Raw genomic sequence first — 22,382 nt, 5'->3', positions numbered from 1 at the left:
ACGCGCCGTATGCTCAGAAGTTCGACCTCGGATGGGTCATTGTCGGCGACGTTTGCGTTGGTTGCATGCAGAAAACAGGCAGCGTCAATGTGTCCAGGAACCATGTGCTGGACAGGGGAGGACCATCTCTTTTCGAGCCATGCTCAAGGCATTTCTTTGTAAGGGAGGCGCCGATTCTCTACACTGCAGATAAAGTCCCAAAAGATTTACGATTGGCAACAACATTGGATGATACCCTGGTCCTGAATCTTTTCGAAACAACTGAACTTGACAACCAGTGTGCTCTCTCCATGGAAGACAAAACATTCCTCAAGATAACGAATAGTGAATTCACCCATGACAAATTAAACAATTGGGTCGCCCCTCTCCCCTTTCGCTCACCGAGAAATCAGCTTCCGAACAACAGTGAACAAGCTTTGTCTCGTCTGCTCTTGCTATGGCGTACCCTGCGAAAAAATCCAGAAACAAGGGAATGTTTCATGACCTTCATGAACGAGCTCTTCATCAAGGGTCATGCAGAGGAAGCTCCACCACTTCAGGTAAATGAAGAATGCTGGTATCTGCCCATATTCGGCGTTCACCACCCCTAGAAGCCTGATCAAATCCAAGTCGTATTCGACTCTAGCGCTCAGCACGAAGGGTCATCTCTGAACAGCGTTCTCCTGACCGGCCCTGACCTGGCGAACAACCTTGTGGGGATTTTGATACGCTTCTGGCAAGAACCAGTGGCGGTTACAACAGACGTCCAGCAAATGTTATACAGTTTCATGGTCTGCGAGGACCATCAGAACTACCTGAGGTTCCTTTGGTTTAAGGGCAATGATATCTCCAGAGAAATCATAGAGTGCCGAATGAAGGTTCACATTTTCGGCAACCGCCCATCGCCAGCTATTTCAACTTATGACCTTCAACAGACTGCCTGACAAGCTGCCCTACGATTTGATGAAGATGCCAGGAAGTAAGGAAGTGAGCCTTCCTTACTTTTATTGCTTTCTGTTTCACTGACCGCCCCCCCCCCCCCCGGACTCCGAGCTATGCGCGAGAGAAAGGACTCGCTCCCTGCGTTCGGTTCCTGGAAGTGACCCAGTGACGACGCCTCGAGGTGTCGGGAGATGTTTCCCGGGCCTGGGGGACGGCGACGGGGATGGAAACCGCGGTTCAAAAAACGCGGGACGGGCAGACTCGCCCCATCGGCCATAGAGACAGGACCACTTCTTTACGGACTGAAAATTGAATGTTTTGCGTATTTTTAACTTGCTTTTTTGACCTTCTTAGTGTAATTAAGGTTTGTTTTAAATGTTCAGCTGCGTTCGACCCGTTATCTAGCTGGACAGCAGACACTTTGATCCCGTCAAGTACGATCCGCGAGGCCAGTATAAACCCATTTCGTGACCACATGCTCCCAAACCAACAGCAGACCACCACCAATCTACATTTCTCCAACAAACTTAAGTGTAGCAATCAATTTCACAGTGCCTACACTTCATGCGAAGAGACTCCTGAAAAGCGTGCAACCTGCTTTAACCCTGTAATGCCCAAATATCATATAGGCTACGCTAAGTTTGACCTCAAAATTCTGATTTAAGCATGGGAACGCATAGCCTATAAGCACCCTGCAGATGCTAATACCAGCCTCGACGAGGGCGCACCTAGCGGTGGCACGAGTGTAACTTGAGATTACTAGCAGCAGCCATATGGAGTTACTATACTGACAGCAGCGGCCACTGTTTTTAATACGCTGCCAGCGGTAGTGTCAATGCAGAGTCCACCTGTGCTTTTCACTCTGTTGTGTTCCAGATAATTCATATTTCAACCGAAAACCAAGGTTCTCGGCGTTAGCTGCAATAAGTCCACGTCCAAATTGCAAAACCTGCAGTGCTTGGAGTGCAAGAGTACCAGGTACCATATTCTGCGTCACTAACAAAATGGCTGCACAGCTGGGAGTACTCCGCAACGGTGCCAATGTCGACATTCAACGAAGCGACAGGTGCATTCACTTGGCCACGGTGGTCTGCACAGACGAAGACAAGGAGGTCATATTGGCGAAGTGGTACGAGTACAAGAAGGGGCTGCTCACGGGCTCTTCAATGAAGCAACGCGCTTCATCTGGCACCTGACATGCTCGGCTTGCGAGCACACCCTTCACCGCCAGAAGCAGTTTTGGACGCAAGACTGCAGGCACAAGTTTCAAAACATGGCACTGGCTGCGAGACTATTGAAGTTGATTGGTTCGCTACAGCGTTTGCTGGATGCCCAGGACAGTTATTTCGACTACCACTGAATTGAACCCGAAAGGGAAGAAGGGGTACTTCGTCAAATTGACACGCAGTGTGAAGATGGAAAGCAAGGAGAGCAATAGTCCCTCCCACCCCAGAGACAGTGAAAAAAATCGGCGGGGTGCAATGAATAAGCCTCATTGCTTACTGAGCACGTGCTGGTGGGCGAGTTGGTTATGCATGATTACAGTGAAGGCGCCAAATGAAACAACGGATGAAGGAAGGAGACAGGAGACAAACACGTGGTTGTCTCGTGTCTCCTTCCTTCGTCCGTTGTTTCATTTGGCGCGTTCACTGTACTCATTGCTTAGTCGTGAGCATTTTAGCAACGTTGAAAATCAAGGCTCACCGGAATGCATCCCTTCGAATGGTGATGGAATAGAGGCATGCTAGAGATAAGGTGTACGCTCACAGCACAAACACAGCTCCTGGTGAGCACAACGAACCGGGTACTTGAGACAAGGACGCTGGAGCAAGAGTGGTGCATGTAGTGGTCCCTGCTAGCACGCACTCCTACTTTGTGGCGTCACTGTGCAGTTACCAACCCACTGCTTCCACGGACACTGAATGTGGCAAGGAGAGCGATCAGTCAGCACCAAGTAACCAAATGCTCAACCTTGGTTTACAGCAGTGCTCCAGGTACGAAGCTCTTTGCCAGCACGGATGTCAGAGAAGCAGCAGCCAAAACTCTGTACCCAGCTGGTTCGGTGAACAAAGTCAGCTACATGCTCGGTATTTTCGTTTAACTTGGTCTAATGACAACCAGCCGCATTGTGGAATTATCTCGGGTACATTGCTTTTGCACTCGGTAGCGCATGTTTTGTTCGGGAGACCGTGCATACTGTGCACGAAGTTGATGAAAGCAAATTCAAATGCTAACGCCTGCTGGGTGGCACACGGGCGTTAAAACCGTGACTTAGGCTAAAAGATATCCCTTTGCTACATTGCCAGGACTGCCATTAGCAGGCTTCAATTATTTTATAGCATTTTGGAATGAGAAAACACGCATGTGGCATGGTGCTGACAGTGATACAATGGCATTTTGCCATCCCGTTGTAGATATTCTTTAAAAGCTGCTTGCAGCATTAAGAAGAGTTTGAATACCAAAGTATGTGTCCTTGTTCATGTGCCATGCGGTTACTTGCACATATGACGAACTACTGCATGTTGCAAAACAACAGCCAATGTTTTTGGGTGGCAAACATGGTGCGTGTCAAAGTGACAAATGTGCTTCAGCATGCTTCGCCTCAGTAGAAAAGGTGAACCATATTGGTTGGACAAAGGTGAGCTTGGCACATAGGGTTACCATCCCAGTGACAGGTGTCAGAACGTCATTCAGAACAGAAAATCAACCCAACCATACAAAATGGTTCGCTGTAGACGAGAACCGTGACATAGTTGTTGCTCCTGCTTCTTGGACAATAAAATTTTGAACTGTGTTTTGTCTTTTTCCCATTCAGAAAGCAGTACTTTCTCATCGTAGACACAGGAGAAGTGCTGCGCCATTTGTCCCACACTATGTCAATCCACTTTTCCAGCGCCATTCCGCTCTAAAACGCGTTATAGCACCAAAACTGCTCCCAAGCGGTGCCTACATGTGCCGCCGAATGTGAGGCAACAATGAGGTGTTCAACGCCAGTCCCTTTGCACAGGGAGCAGGAGAGACGCATTCATTCAGCAGTCATACAGGACATTGCGCACTTAAGTGAACTTCCTGCTCTCTCGATGGCGCTGCGGTATGATGGGACCAGCTCGAAAAAGCTGGCGAGCGGGAAAGGGCAGGAATGAGCTACAGTAAATTGGTCGTCAAGCCATTTTCCATTTTCGGCTATGCAGCTGGCGTTGTCACAACAGTGGTGTTGGAGTTTTGTGGCAAGCTGGTGATCGCACAAGGCGGTTGCTGTCATGGTTGTCTGGAGTTGCAGACATAAGCAAAAGTAAGTGAATTGATGCTACATAATGTAAAAAGCATTGTATAGTGTGGTTAATTAATTTGATGTGAAGCTACGAGGTCAGTGCGAGCAAGAGTGTCTAGGAGCTATACTATGCAGTAGCTGCCGCGGATGAAAATGCACCACCAATTTTTTAGGAACTATACATTAAGAAAATAGGAGCTATCTCGTTGATTGTGTAATGTTGGTCTTGTGTCATGAGTCTGCATGAGAAATGAAATTTTTTTTTGATCCAGTTACTGTCAATGAAGCCACAGCCAAGTGGGCAACCACTCACAGGGCTTCAGCTTATGCAGGTCAGCTGGTCTGTTTTTGAAACATGCTCCTTTTAAGTGGGTGCCTTCTTGCTTTCGATTTGTTGGTTACTTTCGGGACATTCTTGTGAGGGCGAGTCCCTCCATGTGCATGTGGTGTCATTCTGCAGGCGACTAAATGAAGTTGTTTCTCTCTCTCTTGCACTGCACATAAACCCTCAGACGTTACAAAGGCAGCACGTCAACGCACTCGTGCAGCGACAAGCCCAGTCTTGCCTGTGCAAGCAGCTGCTCGTCATGTTGCTCGGTTCTGGCCAGTCAGAAAGCTTCGTTGATTGCTCGGCTCATAGTATCGACAGCACAACTTGAGATGTCACTCGCTGCCGTTACTGCATGTCAGTTTGTACGTGAAACAGCTTGTGACAAATTATACCAAAAAATGAAAAAAGGCAACCTGAGCGGTTATGGAAATACGCTGGTGGCTCCATGCACCTGATGCAACCACGGGAATGTGAACGAGTAATCAGGTAAACCATGGGGTGCGAGTGTTTATGTGTGCGCCTGAATCTGCATGCTCACTATGATGAAAGGGGCTGTGCAAGCACAGATTGCCATTTCTGTGCTTCTGTGCATCAAGTACGCTTGTTCAAACATATATGTGATGGGCCAGGTTTACTGTCTCTTAGACGACTGCGACCAATCTTTTGTTGGCGAACAAAACAGAAACGTCAATGATTCATAAGACGAATGAGGTAACATGAAAACAGGACCACGGGATAAAAAGTGTGCACCAGCGGCACCTAGTACTCAAGCATAAGCAAGGGGGGAGCTTCTGGCTTCTGAAAACCTAGCAGCCATCTGCAAGTAAGCAGCTCGGTAAATGTGGCTTGCCATACAGCAACGTTTCTTTTTCCTGAGTTCCAATCAGTCGGCCGAAGTGAATGGATGTGTCGTCAGCACGCTCTGCAACCATTGAGACGCGACCTTCACCGACCGTCCTTGCCCGGGCCGCCTTCGCCGGGAGTCATATGGGAAGTGGCTTTCTCGCCGTTTCCCACCGACCGCCTTTTTCCCGGGACTTTTTTGCCACTCCCCGCACCTCTACAGCTCTGAAGCAGTTCCAACGCGGCTGCCCTTATCGGGGCCATAGCTGCCTTGGCGTGTTTTCTACACTATGAACCAAGAGCGCCAAGCGACCAGCACTTCCGAGGCCCATGTTTTAAACGGGTGTTCAAAGGGCCTTCGGCCAATTCACCGCTCTGTTTCGATGGAGCATTTATCTACCGCAACGTCATTTTCCAACGAGCAATGTAGGGGATTCCGCCAAAAACGAGGTTCCCTACAGCAGTATATCACCACATCCACGAACCCTCCAGATGCCATCCTCTTACAGGAAGTCAACTGCACCCCTTCTTTATCCGGCTACCAGCACACTCTCTTGTGGGAGCCTTAGTTTCAAAACATGTTACATGTCACATGCATATGACTAGCATTGACATTCCTCACCAAATAGTGGAAATAATTACACAAAAGAAACGCAACGAGAGTCTGTTTATACTCAATGTATACAGTTCCCCCTGTTCGCATACGCACTGTACGCGAATGGGGGGAACTGTGAAAATTACATCAATTTATCAAAATTACAAAATTACATCAAATTACATCCAGCAAAAATTACATCAATTTAGAGCACAATAAATGTTTTTCCTGCTCCTCCTCCATGTCACGCAATGGGGCAGGTAATCTCGTACTTTGAAATATTGTAACTAAATAACTATTCAAATACACGTGTTCCGATTTTTATATGTGTTTTTAATTGGCTAGCTACGTGCATGAGTGCTTAAACTGGATTAATTGAGTGCGTTGTTTTTTCTTGCCGACATTTTTTTCTCCATGTGCGATTTTGACGCCATCAGGGCTCAGCGGTTGCATATTGCGCCTGTTGAGTTACGACAGGCGTGGTGTTCCAGGTTTGCTCCCTCTGTATTCTCGCAGATTCGTCGATCCCGACGGTGGTGTTTTACTCCTGTCATCAAAGTCACTCCAGAAATCTCCAAGCGGCTGCAGATGCTCTGTTTGAGGAGCTTGATGACAGAAATTTGTCAGATGTAGAGGGCGAATGCAAAGATGATGATGATGCTGCCGAGCTTCATGCGACCGATCCTACGCCAACGGACGATGAGAGCGATAGTTCTGATGACGAGTACAGTTTGGGAATGTCTACTGGATAGAAAAGAACACCATTTCAGCAACCAGACACAATATTTCAAGGGAACTTTTACGCTGTGCTTGAATTGGATGGAGAAATGCAATCGCCATATTACTATTTCCAAAGATATGTTCCAAAAAGTGTCTTTCTAGAACTTGCGGATAAAACCAATCAATACTCGGTGCTTCAGGAGGGATCCTCAGTCGAGACCAATGGAGAAGAGATAAGGCGTCTTTTTGCACTTCATCTCACAATGGGTGTCTTGCGTTATCCGAGGTTGAGACTCTACTGGAAGCATAGCATGAAATCTGGTTTTGTAGCGTCAGTCGGCCTTTCACGCAACCGCTTCGAAAAGCTTTAGAACTACCTGCATGTTCTTGACGCTAATTTATCCCAGCAAAACAGACCGCCTTTGGAAGGTGAGGCCCCTGCTGGATGCTTTTCAGAAACGGTGTAATGAGCTTGTTCCCCAAGAGCGGCTTTGCATTGACGAGTAGATTGTGCCCTTCGAAGGCCGTCTGGACATAAAGCAGTACGTAAAAGGAAAGCCACATTCGTGGGGCGTGAAAATATTTATGCTGTGTGGTGAATCTGGGCTTCATTATGACTTCCTTCCATATCAAGGATCGACAACTACCTTATCCGACCACCTAAGTCTAACTTCGACATCACAGGTGCGATAGTTGCGACTCTGGCTCGGAAGATTCCATCTGGTGTGAGACAAGTTGTTTTCTGACAATTATTTTACTTCTATGCCTCTGCTACGTGAAATGCAGAAGAAAAAAAATATTTTCTGCCGGAACAATAAGGTCCAACAGATGTGAGAAGTGTCTCTTGATGAGCGAAAAGGATCTAAAAAAACAAAAAGGGGCGTCGCTCATCAGATTGCGTTGTCAGTGGGGATGGAAAGTTGGCCGTGATGAAGTGGCTGGATAACAGGTCAGTGACATTGGCATCCAACTTTCTTGCTGAGAAGGATGAAGACACCGCCAGGCGATGGAGCAAAGCAGAGAAATGTTTTGTTGACATCAGACGACCAGCTGTGGTCGGTGCCTAGGTACAACCGCAGCATGGGTGGCGTCTATAAAGTATATTTTCTTGTGGCGCTTTACCGTACAACCATCCGGTCTAGCAAGTGGACGCTGAGGATGATATTCCACTTCATGAATCTGGCAGTAGTGAACGCCTGGCTTGAGTACAGGAAAGACGCCGACAGGCAGCTTATCCCGTCAACAGAACAGCTTGACTTACTCAAATTCATCTTGAACGTCATTGACGCACTTTCGGCAGCTGAGAGTAAACCTTTGCAAAGCAGGCTAGGTTCACAGAAAACAGGCCAGTTCAAGATGTCCGGTTCAATCAGATTGGACATTGGCCCATTCAGGACGATTCAAGGGAGCAGCGATGCAAAATGGAGAACTGCACTGGAAAATCTCGCATCCAGTGTGAGAAATGCAAAGTCCACTTGTGCCTTTCAAAGTCTAGGAACTGTTTCAGTGTGTTTCACACACGGTGCTAAAGAAATTGTGGTTTCTTAACACTTTGTGGAACTCTGGAAATAAAGCATCCAAAAATTTCATTTTACAGCCCTTGAGCCCTGATGTCCTATTTTGACGCCATATCGCTAACTCGGTAACCACTTCTATAACAAGGTTCATTATTTTTGGGGATGTTATTTTACTAATAGAAACAAAAAAAAAAAAGAGCTGAAAAAAAATTTGCTGTCGAAATAAAAAATCCAAGGCCGAAAGGGTTTTAAAAAGTAATGCTGCACATTAGCCGACTGCACATTCATCCAAATGCATTTGAAAAAAATTCGCGTGAACTTAGCCTTCTAGCTATTTAGCGAGGTGCTAAAGTTTTTTTTTTTTTATATAAAGGTCATCTGGGCAGGCATTTCCGGACAACTGTGCGGACAAAAGAGCTTGTGAATCTTATGGAAAAGTTGACATTTGTAATGACTTCAAGAATACTGTCTAAAGGCCTCCGACCTAACTCACCAAGTGCAAAATTTTTTGAAGAATTCGTTGCATTCCTTGCAGAATGGGAAAACTATGCTGCCAAGCATGGTTGCGGACTTCTCAGCCCAGGGACTGCGTGTCACCTGGAATGTGTGACCTGGACTCAGCCTGGACTGCGTGTGAACATAAAAAGCACTCCGTCCCTTTTATACTACCTAAGTAGCTCACTAAGGTACAAGTACTTGTTAATGGCTGATCTTAGTCAGGACAAGATGTAAAATATGTTCATTGTTGTAAGGCAATCATTTGGTTGCAATGACCATCCTTCACCTCAGTAGGTTTAAATTATAATAAACAGCCTGTCATTCTACATTCTGGCAAGGCCTCCTAAACATGGGAACTTGCTAGGAGACTTCATAACCGCAATCTTAAAGCCATCTGATGTTGGCAAACAAAAGGCTGACCACTTAACAGAAATTACTGATGAGCTCTCGGATGATGGAAATTTGGAGTGTGTAGAATCTGTCAGAAACAAAAGGCAAGCAGGTGGATCATGACAACTGTGCCGAAAATCACAGTGACAGCAGGTTAGTTCATCATATAGCTGGCTATGTTGTCAGAAAGTCTTTACAATGATTTCCATGCCCAGAGCGTGCCTCTTGTCCTTGTATTTTGCCCCCACAAGCAGAACGTGATGGAAATTCCATATTAACCAGACAGTTTGATCATGGGGGCTTGACCTACCATTCCAAAGCGGTTAAGGAGCGTGTTTCTAAAGTTGAGGACACATTTATTGTGGATTTCAGCAGGAATCAGCTTGTGCTAAACACATCGTCTGCATCCTACATTTTCTTCAGGGAGCAAAGCTTAAAGTGGAGTGCAGTGAGCATGGGAGGAGTTTGACAACAAACACAATTAAATTCCCTGCGCTGACGCAGCTTCACTTCCTTGCAAAAGCAAAGAACATGGAATGAAACGCACAAATAGAAAAGCAGAAGCTCCTGAAAATGAGGTGATGCCAGTAGAACAAGACCGTCTAGCAAAGATGCTCCTGCTTTTGTACATACCGTTCCTTCATTATGCAACAACAACAAAAAACTTGTAACATAGGTTTTGAAAGTGTTCATCATACAGTGTCTTTTGTAGACCACAGTCTGCAATTTTGTCAAGCTGCAATAAACTGTATGCAAGAGACGAACAAATTGCATTCACTTTCCTCTCTTCACATTTGTGGGCTGTTTGGTATCACTCATCTACCGGGGGGGGGGGGGGGGGGGAAGAAGAAGAAGTAGAAAACCTCCGTTTTATTATGGCCGGTTCCATAGCTTTCATCACTCTGGTCAAAATCGCAGCGCAACAGAGGCGAAGAGAAGACTCATAGAAACATATCGCAAGCGCACCGTCTCATTTCTGTGTCTCCTGTCTTCATCTCAGTTGTGCTGCCATACGGGCCAGTTCATCGAAAGGAACCTTTTATTTCATCACTCATCGCGTCAAGCACGCTCGCTGACTTTGGTAGGCTGGCGGGACCTCACAGATTATTGCGTGCCTGTTTTCCCAACTTGCAAAAAGTAGCAACCAGTGGAAAGCATCGGCCACTTGCAAACACCTGCTGAAAAGCGCACCGGAGGTCGTAAGAGCAACCCGCCAGTGAGCACTGGGGCCATCTACTGGAGCAGAGCAAAGTATTTCACATCGGCTCATGCCTTCACGACACTTGAACAACCTTGTAGCCTCTATAATGTCACTGACTTGTGCATTAGTTCAACATTATCCCGTGAATGCATAAAGAAACAGCCGCAGTCTGTTTACACTATGCCACTTCAGTTGTTAACATGAAAACAAGAACCTGATGCGTGTGCTGCTGCAGGTAAGTTCCATAATAAATTTCTGCCTTGTTGCTGCATCGATTACAGTTTGAGGAACGCATGTCCCGATGATTTTGAAACCACCACCAATAGCCATGTCCTGGACTTCGCAGAGGTGGCTCGCTTGAAACACGAGCTTTCCCTTGCTGCGCGAATGAATGCGCCTGAGCCTCGCAGTTCGAGGAATCGTGTCGTTATGAACGCAGGCACGCTGTTTGCTGTCTGTGAAGAGCACCACACCAAACACACGAGGCAATTTTCAACTTGCCGACGGAATTGCCCTCTCTTCCTCTTAATTATCATCACCTCCGAGATTGCGAGCCGCCCGATCTCAGAGGCAACGTACCAACAAATGTCAAAATGGCCGTTTGGTGGCACTTTTCAATAGCCGACGGTGGTGCCGCCTAACAATGCACAGTGTGCCTATAGTAGCCAGTATTATTTATTGACTGGTTGAATGATTAATTAATTGCTGGACTAATATATTTTATAACAAACAGCCTTTCTTGTGTTTTCTTTTGTACAAATGCACTCTCGAAAGCTGGAAATAAAGGTAAACAAGTTGCTTTAATTTTCTTTGATGTGGAATTGTGTTTACGCATTACAGGGTTAAACGTAATTATTTTTATTATCATGTCTCATATTGAGACATTTCATTTGGAGCAGCATTCATTCAAAAGAGCCACTTCATAACAAAGTGAACACCACTAAATAGTGTATACAACTTGCTTTGAACATCATTACTTTCACTGGGGCTTGATATCGCGGCACGACATATTCAGCAGTGTTCATCGGAAAGGGCCACTACATGGAAAGTGAATGCTTGTAAAGATGCATGATGGACGAGTCCTGAAATAACCAACTAGCTCGTACAAGCACCAGCCCTTCCCTTGCAAACCACATCACCAACAATGGTAAGGCAGGTCTTGACAGGAGACTAGTAGATGCTGGTTGGTGGGGCGCTGCCAAAGAGCAAACTCCACGAGATCGGCGTCTGCCACGGTCCTCGTCGTCCGCGCTGCTCTCCACCATCGGTCGGTGGCTGAAATGGAAAGCATCTGCAGTCAAGCGTCGTTACAAATTGCAGACAAAGAAACGCTTTGGACGCTTCCAAAATGCAGAAGTGCTGATGGTGGCTCTCTTTTCAATAATCAATGCACAATGCGAAAGCCACATTAAATGGTCAAGCCAACACTGGCCTGTTTATATATCCACTGTAGTATAGCGGCCTCTTCAGCCGTCTCCAGTTGCATTTGCTCTGCATCAGCTGACCCCGTTCTGTGTCTGCAAATTTCTTGATCTTATCCCAACACCCGATCCTCTTCCACTGTCCTTTGTGTTATGCTTCCCTTGATACACATTCGGTTATCATAACAGGCAAATAGTTTGTCTACTCAATGCCTTATATGAGCAGACCACCTCCAAGTCTTCCTCGTAATCTCAAACAAAATATCACCTATCAGCATTTGTTTATTGGTAATCAATGTAGCACAAGTGCGGTGGGTCATTCACGAAAAGTGACGCAAGTGGTCACCTGACTAGGCCAACAGAGTCACTACACAAATACACATATCACAACACCTTTAAATACAGCAAGTGGTAGAAACCGTACTTCCGATACATATCTAATCAATACCACCATATTCCTGTCTCTTAACATCACACTTATTGAATGTGCAGAAATATGAGCAGGGTTGTACCTGAGCAATATAACAAAAACTTTTTGGACACTTGTTTCCCCTATGAACAAGGCTACCACATGAGATCTGAAGCGCCCTTTAGTTTTTATTTCATGTTAATGATGTACAATGGCGTAGCCAGGGGAGCACACCCTTTACCCAGGTCATTCCCAGACAAGTGAGTGCCCGCGCCCTTTATAAAAAGTTTCTGGCTACATCACTGACGTTGTATGCACTGCTACAGTGTCCTACTAAGAACTGCTGTCAATGAACCCTACACAGTGTGTTCTTGCACATTTATTGGCATGGCAAGTTTCAGAGTAGGTCTCCCATAGGTGCACGCTAGCAAAGCTATTTCCCCTCACCTGGCAAAGGTGCAACCACTCGTCCAATCGGTCGGCCAACAAGATGGCATCTGGTGTGTTGTCTCCCTCAGAGCAGTACACAAGCAGCAGGACAACAGGGATCTCGTCAGAGACGCTGCAAAGGGAACAAGTGAATCCAATGCTCAAATCTCTCAAATTAAAATTTATTCATGTAATATGTGCGAGATGTACAGAGACATGTACCAACATAACATTTACTGGGGTAGCACTCAGGAGCTCAAAGCAGGTCTGGTGTGTCCGCCCATCCTTTGCAGTACACTGTCACCGTAATGCTGCTACCACGGTGTCGTCGTCAGCCATCGTCATGACATCGTCAGGCCACCTCTCCCCCCTCGATTTCCCCTTTGCCATATGGTGAAGAAAAAAATTATTCGGACTGTACCTCGCTCTGGATCAAACTCATGCACCTGTGGCAACGTAGAGTTACGAGTCGAATGTGCTAACTACCAAGCTCTTGCACAACTTCCATTTTTGGCAGTTAGTACAGGATTACATGCGCAACGTCTGACCTAAATGACCTAAATGACCAACAGGCAATGACCTAAATGCGACAGCACAATGGCACCACATCAACATAGATGGGCCAGCTGGTGCATACTGAGAATGTAACGTGACAATAGTGAAGAGGACAAATAGGAATCGGGACTCATCGCCAGGCTGCAGTAAAAATCGCCCTCCAAAGAACTATGTGAAGTCGGAAATTAATGACAATTGTGACCAAAAGAGCTAAAGGACCAAAAGAACGATGCACGTACGATAATGCTCCCGGCAATTAGTGGCCCCCAAAATTCGCTCACCACTTGTCGAGCAGAGACCGAGTGATGCCTGATCCGGGCATGAGCAGCACTCCCTCAGGGTGCCGTTCACGGGTCACGGGGTCCTGCTTCTCGAGTCGCGTCCAACGCAGTGCCTGCAGCTGGGCTTCCACAGGCTCGCCAACTGTCGGAGTGCAGTAGTAGTGCACCGAGTACCTAGGTAGAATAGCAAAGCAGCAGAAAAGTAGTTATATACTGCTAACAACACAAACAAATGATTGATTGTTTCGTTGACGAATTGGTTAAACAAATAGTTGATCAACTGATCGATTGATATGAACATCCCAAAGCAAATTGCCATATTTATTTGAACCTAGCCAGGTTCAATTTTAGGCCGGTGCACATAATTCGGTAGGGCAGGAAACTAATATATTTTTGTTGAATGCAAGGTGAACAAGAAAAGGCATTTGACAGCGTCTGACGCTGAGCTTTCAGAGACGCTTGCATTAGACACATGCTTGCATTATCAATTGCATAACTACCTAACTAAGCTATGTATGCCAAAGGCATTGTCAATGTAGATCAGCGTCTGAACTTGTTGAGAGCAACGTCTCGAACGTTAGCGACCTGCTTCATTGTCACTTTGGTAAAATCAGCAACAACCCTTCCCGCCTTCTGGCACCGACCGTTTTGCAGTCAACCATTGTCTGAAGGTTGTGGCTAAACCAAATCTTCAAATATAATCCAACCCCCGAAATTCTTACATTTTTTAAAGAAAGGTATTGGCCTGCACAATCAAGGAAATATGGTAATTACTAAACATCAGCACAAAAACAGATGTCAGACTAAGACAGTGAACTTCGTGGTTGTCATTTTAAGCTCCAGCTTAGTTTCATTAGCATGCAGAAATCCAGCCCAGCACCATGTTCCTTTTAATCCAAAAGCTGAAAATGATAAGACCTTGATACTTGCATTCTACGCATCCTTTTAGATATTCAGTTATAACTCTCGGCGACATTGGTTACGTGCATTTTGGTAAACCACCATTCGACAATGTTCTCAAAGAATGTCACTAGGGATTCGAAAATTTTTTCTTTAAATTATAAAGCAAAACAAATTTAATTTTTCGCTTCCTCGCAATGTGTGCTCCATGTGGCTATTTTATACAATGCAGACTATGTTATATAACGCTCTCTCAGTCACGACACGAAGCTCCAAATTTACACAAGAGACCATACTATTTCTATTCTCAGGGGGAAACAGAAAAATAAGATTTTCATAAACCAAAAACATATTCAAAATGGGAGATTGAACTGTATAAAATAAATAAATAGGTTTCATTCAGTCAGCTTCATTATTATTGAAAACAGATTTCAGAGGTGCATCTCCTTAATGCAACTGCATACAACATTAAAGGGGCCCTGAACCACCCCCTGAGCTTGGTGAAATAACATAGTCCGCGGGTAGCTTACGCTGCTGTGAACATCTCAGCCAAGTTTTGCTGCTGTACGCAGTGCGTGGAGCTCGCAAGCGGATCACGAAGTCACCTTTCTCTCAAACGCTCTTTTCTCATCAGAAGGCCCTGTCCTCACTCTCTTCTAGACGCACTATTATGTCATTGGATGCACTATTTCGTCATTCCCTTAGATGACTTGCTATTGGCCGATAGCTGACATCAAGCTGCGGTCAGCTACGTGGCATAGATACCGCGGCCACCACAGGGTGTCGCCACGAGTCCACTGGCTAAGCGCACAGCGGCTCGCTGGGTACAACCATATTTGGCTCATGTTTAGTGCGTTGTAGGCACCAAAGGCAGGAAGGTGTGGCGTCTACGTTAACATCTAAAATTAAATTTGAACTGCGCGCTATGGTGACATTTAGAAGGGAGAGCGTTGTGGGCACACCCCACTGCAACATAGCCTTCGCAGTGCAAGGCATTGAAGAAGGAACGGGAGCACAGCGGAGGCCATGTTTGATTGCCAATAATTCCGCTTCTACTGAATGTATTGAAGTTCTTCTTGTGACAAAGTTATTTTTGAAATAGCCTATTTTCACTTCTGATGCCTTTCTCCACTTCGATAAAAACTGGTTTAGGGCTCCTTTAATGGGAAGCTGCTTCAATTCTAGAAGGTTCACCATCTTAACAAGAGACAAACTTCAGCCTTGAAGTGATTAACAGCAATATAACAAGCAAGCAGGAATGTTCGATTATTCGCAACTTTTGAATAATGAATAGAATAGTCACTATTCGAAAACGCAAATATTTTTCTAATACCTTTGGAATAGTTCAAACTCTCAAGCGCGCCCAAATAAACATAAAATTGGAGAAAAAGTAATGTAAATTTTTTACCCCCATGGACGTAGTATAGACATAAAACATGAGAACTTGCGCAGTGGGGCAGGCTACATAGTTTAGGTAGCCATACTTAACAGGCAATACAGTGATAATTTGCACTCAGTGAAGAGTCTGTGCATATGAAGAAGCTACTTGTTTGCTCTTAACACTCTATATGTGCTTTTAATAAACAACACTTCATAAGACATTATGCAATGACAGAAACTTGCTAGCTTTAGGATTACTACAATGTGAACAGTTTTATATTAATTATGAGACTGGCTGTTCACTACTTGAAAACTATTCAATATTCGATTTGATTCGATTCTGTCACAATTCACTCTGTATTCGATTCAGTCTCAAAAATCAATATATTTGCACACCTTTACAAGCAAGGAATGGCGCTGGGCTTGTCTTCGCAAGCTGCCTTGTCAAAGTGTTGGCTACGGCGACATTTCTTGTTCTACCACTGCCAATCACTTCAAGATACCATCTTCCTGTAAGCCTTACCAATCTTTTGAATTTCAGTAAGGCCATAGAAACAACCTGTCTGACTCAGCTAAGCAATGAGAAGACCAGCTACAACTGAATTTCTGAAGCTGGACGCACCTGGGGAGGTCGGAGGGGTTGGTGAACTGGGAGAGGCAGCTGGAGAGCATGATGACCAGACGAAACCTTTCCTGCTTGATCCACTCTGTCAGGAACTGGCGATACTCAGCGCGGCAGTTCTGTCAACACACAAACAGAGGAAAGTAGGCGTTTCCCACTGCGGCCATGCAATGACATCTGTCTGCGCCCCAACTAAAGGCCTGTTAAGTAGTGTCTTTACAATTTACATGACAGTGTAATCTCACAAACTTGAGCAATTCGCCAATTCAGCATGTAGTCATGTGGCAATATATATGACCTAAACTGTATGAATATTAATAACTATCAGCCACTGAGCATCTGTGGGTACTAAAACAAAGCATCTTCGTGCAGCAAAGCAGTGTGTGTTAACACGATGCTTCAAGCGTGAGAGTTACAATGACAAACGTTCAAAAAGGTAGACCAGCTACTTATAAAAAAAGCAATTACACCAAACTCTGCTTTATTAGAGAGCTCATGGCTAGATTTCAAGTGGCAATCTTGCAGGCATTTTCTGTCCAAGTCCAGTTCAGCACTAAGACATGAAACCATGGCTATTTGTTTTTGCACACCACAGCCAAATGAGAAAATGTCAAAAAACAAGGGTATGCTTTTTTATTTTTTCATTATAGCTGTGGAGCTCCGTCTGACAGAAATAGATCAAAAAGAACATGAATGAAATTCTCATGTTTAAGAAGTGTGGGCCCCCTTATTGCTGCAGCATTGGGTGAGAAAGAAAGCAAGTCTGTACACTCACTGCTGAAACAGGTGTCCTCTGCTGCACCACTAGAAGCTTGCTTCGGTGGCACACATAGACTGAGTGGAAGATGACAAAAAGGCAACATCAGCAAAACTTGGCACAAAACTATGTGCTCGAGCTTTCTGCACAGGAATGACGGTCAACACAGGTAGCAACCTTCTACAATTCACAACCTACAGTCAAGCACTTCTATAACAAACGCCTCTACAATGAAATTACCTGTATAATAAATTTAATACCTACTCGCCAAATTGCAATCTCTCATATGCATTGCGAACGCCTCTGTATTGAACACCACTACAAAGTTGCCTGTACCACAAAGCAAGTTCAGAATCTCTGACAGCTGATTTGTTGCTTTACAATGAACGCAGAGAGCGATGCTGTCACTGCCCTTTATAGAAGGCACTGAACTGCGCTTTGCGTAGGGAACAGTGGTCAGCCCCACAACAAAGACCGCACAAAAAGGTCCACTCTCCTAAGCAGCTATGGTACCACCACCCACCCTAACTGACAACCAACATTGTCAAAGCCACCAGGGACAGGAAGGAAGTAAAGGGCTCGATGGCGAAGGCACCAGAGTTGAACAGCCTGCCTTCTTGCCAAGAATTTTGACAAGATAAGCACAGTGGCCTTCAACACTCTGCCAGCTGTATACTGAGTCACTCCCGAGCTTTCTGTGGAGCATGCCATGAACCTTGACGACATAAGATCGGCTGCAGTTGTAAATTCTGTCGGATGTAGCGTGTGGGCGAAAAAAATGCCGACTTAATTTCTTGACTCTTGGATTGATGTTAAATAAAGGTTTTAATTTGCTGAACGTGCTTAATCTGCAATATTGCTAGCAGTACGGTCAACCATCTTTACAGTGAAGTGGCCTGTATAATAAAGGATTTTAGAAGTCCTACGCACTTCGTTGTAGAGGCATTTGACTATTTTAAACTACTATCGCTCGATGTTTCGCAACAGCACTTATCAGCGCTAATCAAAATGCAAATGGCATGGTTCACGTGGCTTTCGCATAGCCTGGTGAAAAGTGATGGTTACGGGGATTTATGACCCACTCTTACATGTAGTGAACATTACTTTTGACACATCATAGTTAGTCCGGAATCCTTGTGACAATTGTTTCACTCAAAGTTGCACAGGAACCGCATACGTATTCCACAGTTCACGTTTCCATTGATGCTAACAGTACAAGAGGGCGAATTTTAAGAATCATGAGTGCAATGCTACAAACGTAGGCAAGCATGTGATGAGACACAAATTTATGGAAGTTTTCCCGTGCAGTCGGTTGCCAGAAAAGATCAGACTACCAAACTCTACACAATACAGGTCACGACACAATTTAGGCCACACACCAGGGGAGAATTTTGTTTTTGCATCCATGTAAACCCCTAACCCACCAGAAGTGTGAACAGTGGTGCGTTAAGCAAGCAGCAATTACTTCAAAGGAAAGAGCACCAGATACACTCTAGAAATCAAATCGATTTCAAGAACATGCATGATCTGTAGTGTGCACCTTGGTGAGACTGCCACAATAGTACTGCTGCCCTAAGACACAGATAGCAGCGCACACATTTGTGCTGATATCCCCGAGGATGCAATGCGAGAAATCACATTAGTTGGTATTCCATGATCAAACTTGCAAGCATGGAAACAACGGATGAGACAAGAGAAAAATTGACTTGCACAAGTGGTATCAAAAATGAAGCCTTAGTTGGTAATTAATGCCATTGCATGCCATTTCCCTCCTGTCTCCTCCATTGTTGCCTCGGCAAGATGTTTGATCCATGCATGCATTTTGGCACGACATTAAAAGCCAGAATTTGGGCCTAGCATGTTGATGTGAACACGGAAGAACTGAAAGTTGAACAAATTGTTAAGGATTCATGTGACTGGAGGGCCGGTGTGCAAATGTGGATGCAAGTGGGAACAAACGATACAAATGCCAGATCTCAACTGAAGAGTCATACAGCGGCAGAAAAGAAGGAACACAAAACTTTCTACACATGCTCAAGGAAACGCAGTGCCCACGCGTCAATCATGGACATGTGTAGGTATGCACAAAAGAAAACTGTTTATGCATTACGCTACTTCTTTGTGCAAAATGATAGTGGGCTGACTTACACACATACTAACTACTGCTATTAATAACATCCCAAACCTCAACTAAAAGGTGGATTTCTTCACTTTTACTTGCAATCGTGGCAATGCAATGAAAGGTTAGAGGGTGTCTCACTCATCAACAAACATCATCATTTGATTGATGCAATGACCTTCTGGTGTCCACATTTGCATGCTTGCCCTTCGGCAACATGAATCTATGTAAACATGCTGGATGTGTTGTATAACATAGCACGTACCGATGGCACAGCTTAAATGCACTGATGACAAACTGCCTTCCATTTTAATTTTACTACAAAAAGCATCACGCTCTGTATTGGCCCACATAGAAGCAAGAATACTGCCCCAAAAAAGTGATAGCCAAAAGCGATTTCAAAAGCATTTCACCCCTCATGTCATGGCATCAGCTAGTATACTGACTCGCCTCTAACTCCCTTGATCCCGCTGAGTATAATTTTTTCGCAAGACATCAAAAGAATGCAGTTTTCTTTTCTTTTTTTCTTCTTAAACATGCTCCTGGCTGCAATGAGCACTACATCTGATAACTCATGGACAGCAACATTACATGACATACAAAGACCTACAATGTATTGAGTGAATCAAAGTAGTATGACTGAATGTCAAGAAACATCACAGTCATTGCCAATCTTGTTTGCTTTAGTCATACCGCATCACACCAACTCCACATAGCAAAGGCTATGGGTTTCATGAGCCAACCAGAAAGGAGAATCAGAAGGCCTTCATTGTCCACCTCTGATCAACCCCAGCAGGATGACAACTGAATAGAAGCGCTGCAAGATGATTAGTAGCGCATGATTGGCAAGCCCGCCTTCCTACTCTGAAACACTCAGCTAGCTCTTGCAACTGATTGTCAGACACGTTTTATAGCCTTCGCTACACTAGGGAGTTGGTGAGACACGAGTATAACTACAGAAAGCCATGTGACAGTCTTTGTGGACAACAATGTAGAGGTAACTAACTTCTATAAGAGTAAGAACAATCATTCCAAACAATACGTCGAGGCTCAAAAGGTGCCCCTCGCATGCAGACACTGTGCTCAGGCACAGAAGAAAGTTAAAAAGTATCTCACCCTGGCACGCTGTGGCAAGCCTCTGGTCACTGACACGATACGGATTCCCGCCAACAAGTGGCACAAGAGCCGTCGAGTGGATGTAGCCGACCAGCTCTGTCTCGAGTGTCGACAGCAGTAGGTCAACTGCCAACTGAGCGGCATTGCCGACAGACACAACAGGCTGGAAAGAAGACAAAGATTATCACACTATTATACCTAAAGAGCATCTATTGAAGGGCCCCTAAACCATGTGATATTTTGAACACATTTAAATAAACGCATGTGCACTGTATACAGAATGTCAGGATCATCTTCAGCTAATATGGCATCACACAGAAACCACAAATTCAATAAACATTCCTGTGCTCCTCTTTCGACTTTTCCAGTCCTTTCTTCACACATCACGACACCAGCGGGGTCATGTGCGTGACATCACTAGGGCAAAAGCTGCCAAGTGGTCAATTGCTGAGGGACAAGAGCCCGAATGTGACAAGAGCCGGCTGTGTGTTCTGGGAAACGAGGAAGGTTGCCCATGGTGTGCCACTGATCCTTTCGTAGAGCTTTCATGCAGTCAGTACCGTGTGCAGGCCGATCAGAGGCATACAATGGAGGAGCCATTCTTTCGGTTATCTATTATGATTAGCAGACATGCCCCATAGTTTTCAGTGCACTGCATGGAGTTGGTGAGATTAAGTATGTGCCGAGTACAAGATAGATCCTGTGAGGAGGAATCAAAGGAGAGCGAGAAAATGCAGTGGCCACTCAGTTGCTCATCAAACACCCGTAACTTTGCTATTACAACATAATTTCGAAAAATTATTGCAGTTTTATGTTCATTTAAGACTGGTACACAGCTCCGACTATAAAACAAAATTTTGAACTCGGAACAGTTCGGGGACCCTCAGGACCCTTCCCCTTCAGAGGGTCATTTTTTAAGGCAAATGTGAAGTTAAGCTAAAGTGACTAAATAATGTTCTAAACACTTTCTGATGTGTACCGCAATTTTCATTTGTGGTTTTCTGCGGCTATGTGATCTATAGGCGCAGAACAAGAGCCGAGAGAATCTCGGGACCATGGCCTACAACTCTAGTGAGGTTTAAAATGTTCCTTTAGTGTCTCCTATAAACGCCTGCTTTCCTTAACTAATCACGCTACCACATTTCGTCACAGATCAACTGCACATTACTAAGTTGGATTGCATGCCGCCTAAATTGCATGTCACACCTGCGTGCACTGTTGCGAATGACGGTGGCAAAGGATAGCACAATGACAGTGCAGCCCCGCGCTGAAGTCTTAATACTGCGAAAAAGGGTCGTGTGCGTTTCAAAACAAGGCGATAACCTTACTATTATTATTAAATGCTAACTATTCGGCGTTCTTACATTTACTGCTCATTATGACTCCCCCTGATAGTTCACGTTTCCGTGGCATGTCCGTGCAGCTCAAGTCGCAACATTGGCGAATGACCAGTGCCTCGGGTCAACGTTACACCACAGGACAATGGTCATTTTCCAACTGATGAATGCAGCAAACCTTCAATCACAAGTAATGTAGTTATGCAGAGCTAAACTATTTGTGCGTCTGTAAGCTAAAAACCTGTTGTTAAGACTAACTTTTGTTATTCGAGAGACCGCAAACTACAGAACTCTGTTCAGACGATAACAACGAATGAAACCAATCAAGGTGGGAAGCGCACGAACAGCCTCGTACTACTGAACACAATCTCATTACAGCCATTCATAGCAACGGCAAGCGTTAGATAAGACGTCAACAGCATGATATGCATTGTGACAGCATATGTGAACACTCTAAATCAAGACAGCGCACTCGCATGTTTGTTCTGTTAGTTTCACAAACAGGAGCGGCGCGTCCTAAGTCCTTTTGTTAGCACCCCCGCACTAATGTCAGGCGACGATTGCCTTACACGCGCACTTACCAGCACAAGCGAGTATTCGTGCCACTGGTGGCCTTTGAAGGGCTGCAAAGGCACAAACATGCTGACCAACTAGACGGAACTTTTCGCGATGACAACACACAAATTCAGCGCCGTAGGCCTTCCTTGAAAACCGGCGGCCGCACACACTGTGTGGTTATATCATGACAGCAACCAGGCGTATTTGCGTA

At 45.1% G+C, this 22,382-nt stretch overlaps 1 protein-coding gene across 1 annotated transcript; it reads right to left on the bottom strand.

Moving 5' to 3' along the window:
• Nucleotides 1-11,068: 11,068 nt before the first annotated feature.
• On the bottom strand, nucleotides 11,069-22,348 carry LOC142560568 (proteasome assembly chaperone 2). The gene is made up of 7 exons (XM_075672774.1): nucleotides 22,195-22,348; nucleotides 20,277-20,439; nucleotides 17,060-17,118; nucleotides 16,285-16,403; nucleotides 13,383-13,556; nucleotides 12,565-12,679; nucleotides 11,069-11,562 (listed from the first exon to the last, which is right to left on the bottom strand). The coding sequence occupies exons 1-7, from the start codon at nucleotides 22,252-22,254 to the stop codon at nucleotides 11,458-11,460; spliced, it is 795 nt and encodes a 264-aa protein (XP_075528889.1). The 5' UTR covers nucleotides 22,255-22,348; the 3' UTR covers nucleotides 11,069-11,457.
• Nucleotides 22,349-22,382: the final 34 nt, after the last annotated feature.

Source organism: Dermacentor variabilis, chromosome 10 (assembly GCF_050947875.1).
Source record: "Dermacentor variabilis isolate Ectoservices chromosome 10, ASM5094787v1, whole genome shotgun sequence".
Lineage (NCBI taxonomy): Eukaryota > Metazoa > Arthropoda > Arachnida > Ixodida > Ixodidae > Dermacentor > Dermacentor variabilis.
This window is presented reverse-complemented; position numbering and strand designations above follow the sequence as displayed.

What these genes read in the sequence shown, in the direction of transcription:
- LOC142560568 (XM_075672774.1), bottom strand. Translation starts at nt 22,254, where the DNA reads ATGTTTGTGCCTTTGCAGCCCTTCAAAGGCCACCAGTGGCACGAATAC. An exon ending in ACGAATACTCGCTTGTGCTG is followed by an intron (nt 20,440 to 22,194) that starts GTAAGTGCGCGT and finishes TCTTCTTTCCAG; the next exon opens with CCTGTTGTGTCTGTCGGCAA. An exon ending in AGAGGACACCTGTTTCAGCA is followed by an intron (nt 16,404 to 17,059) that starts GTGAGTGTACAG and finishes GTGTGTTGACAG; the next exon opens with AACTGCCGCGCTGAGTATCG.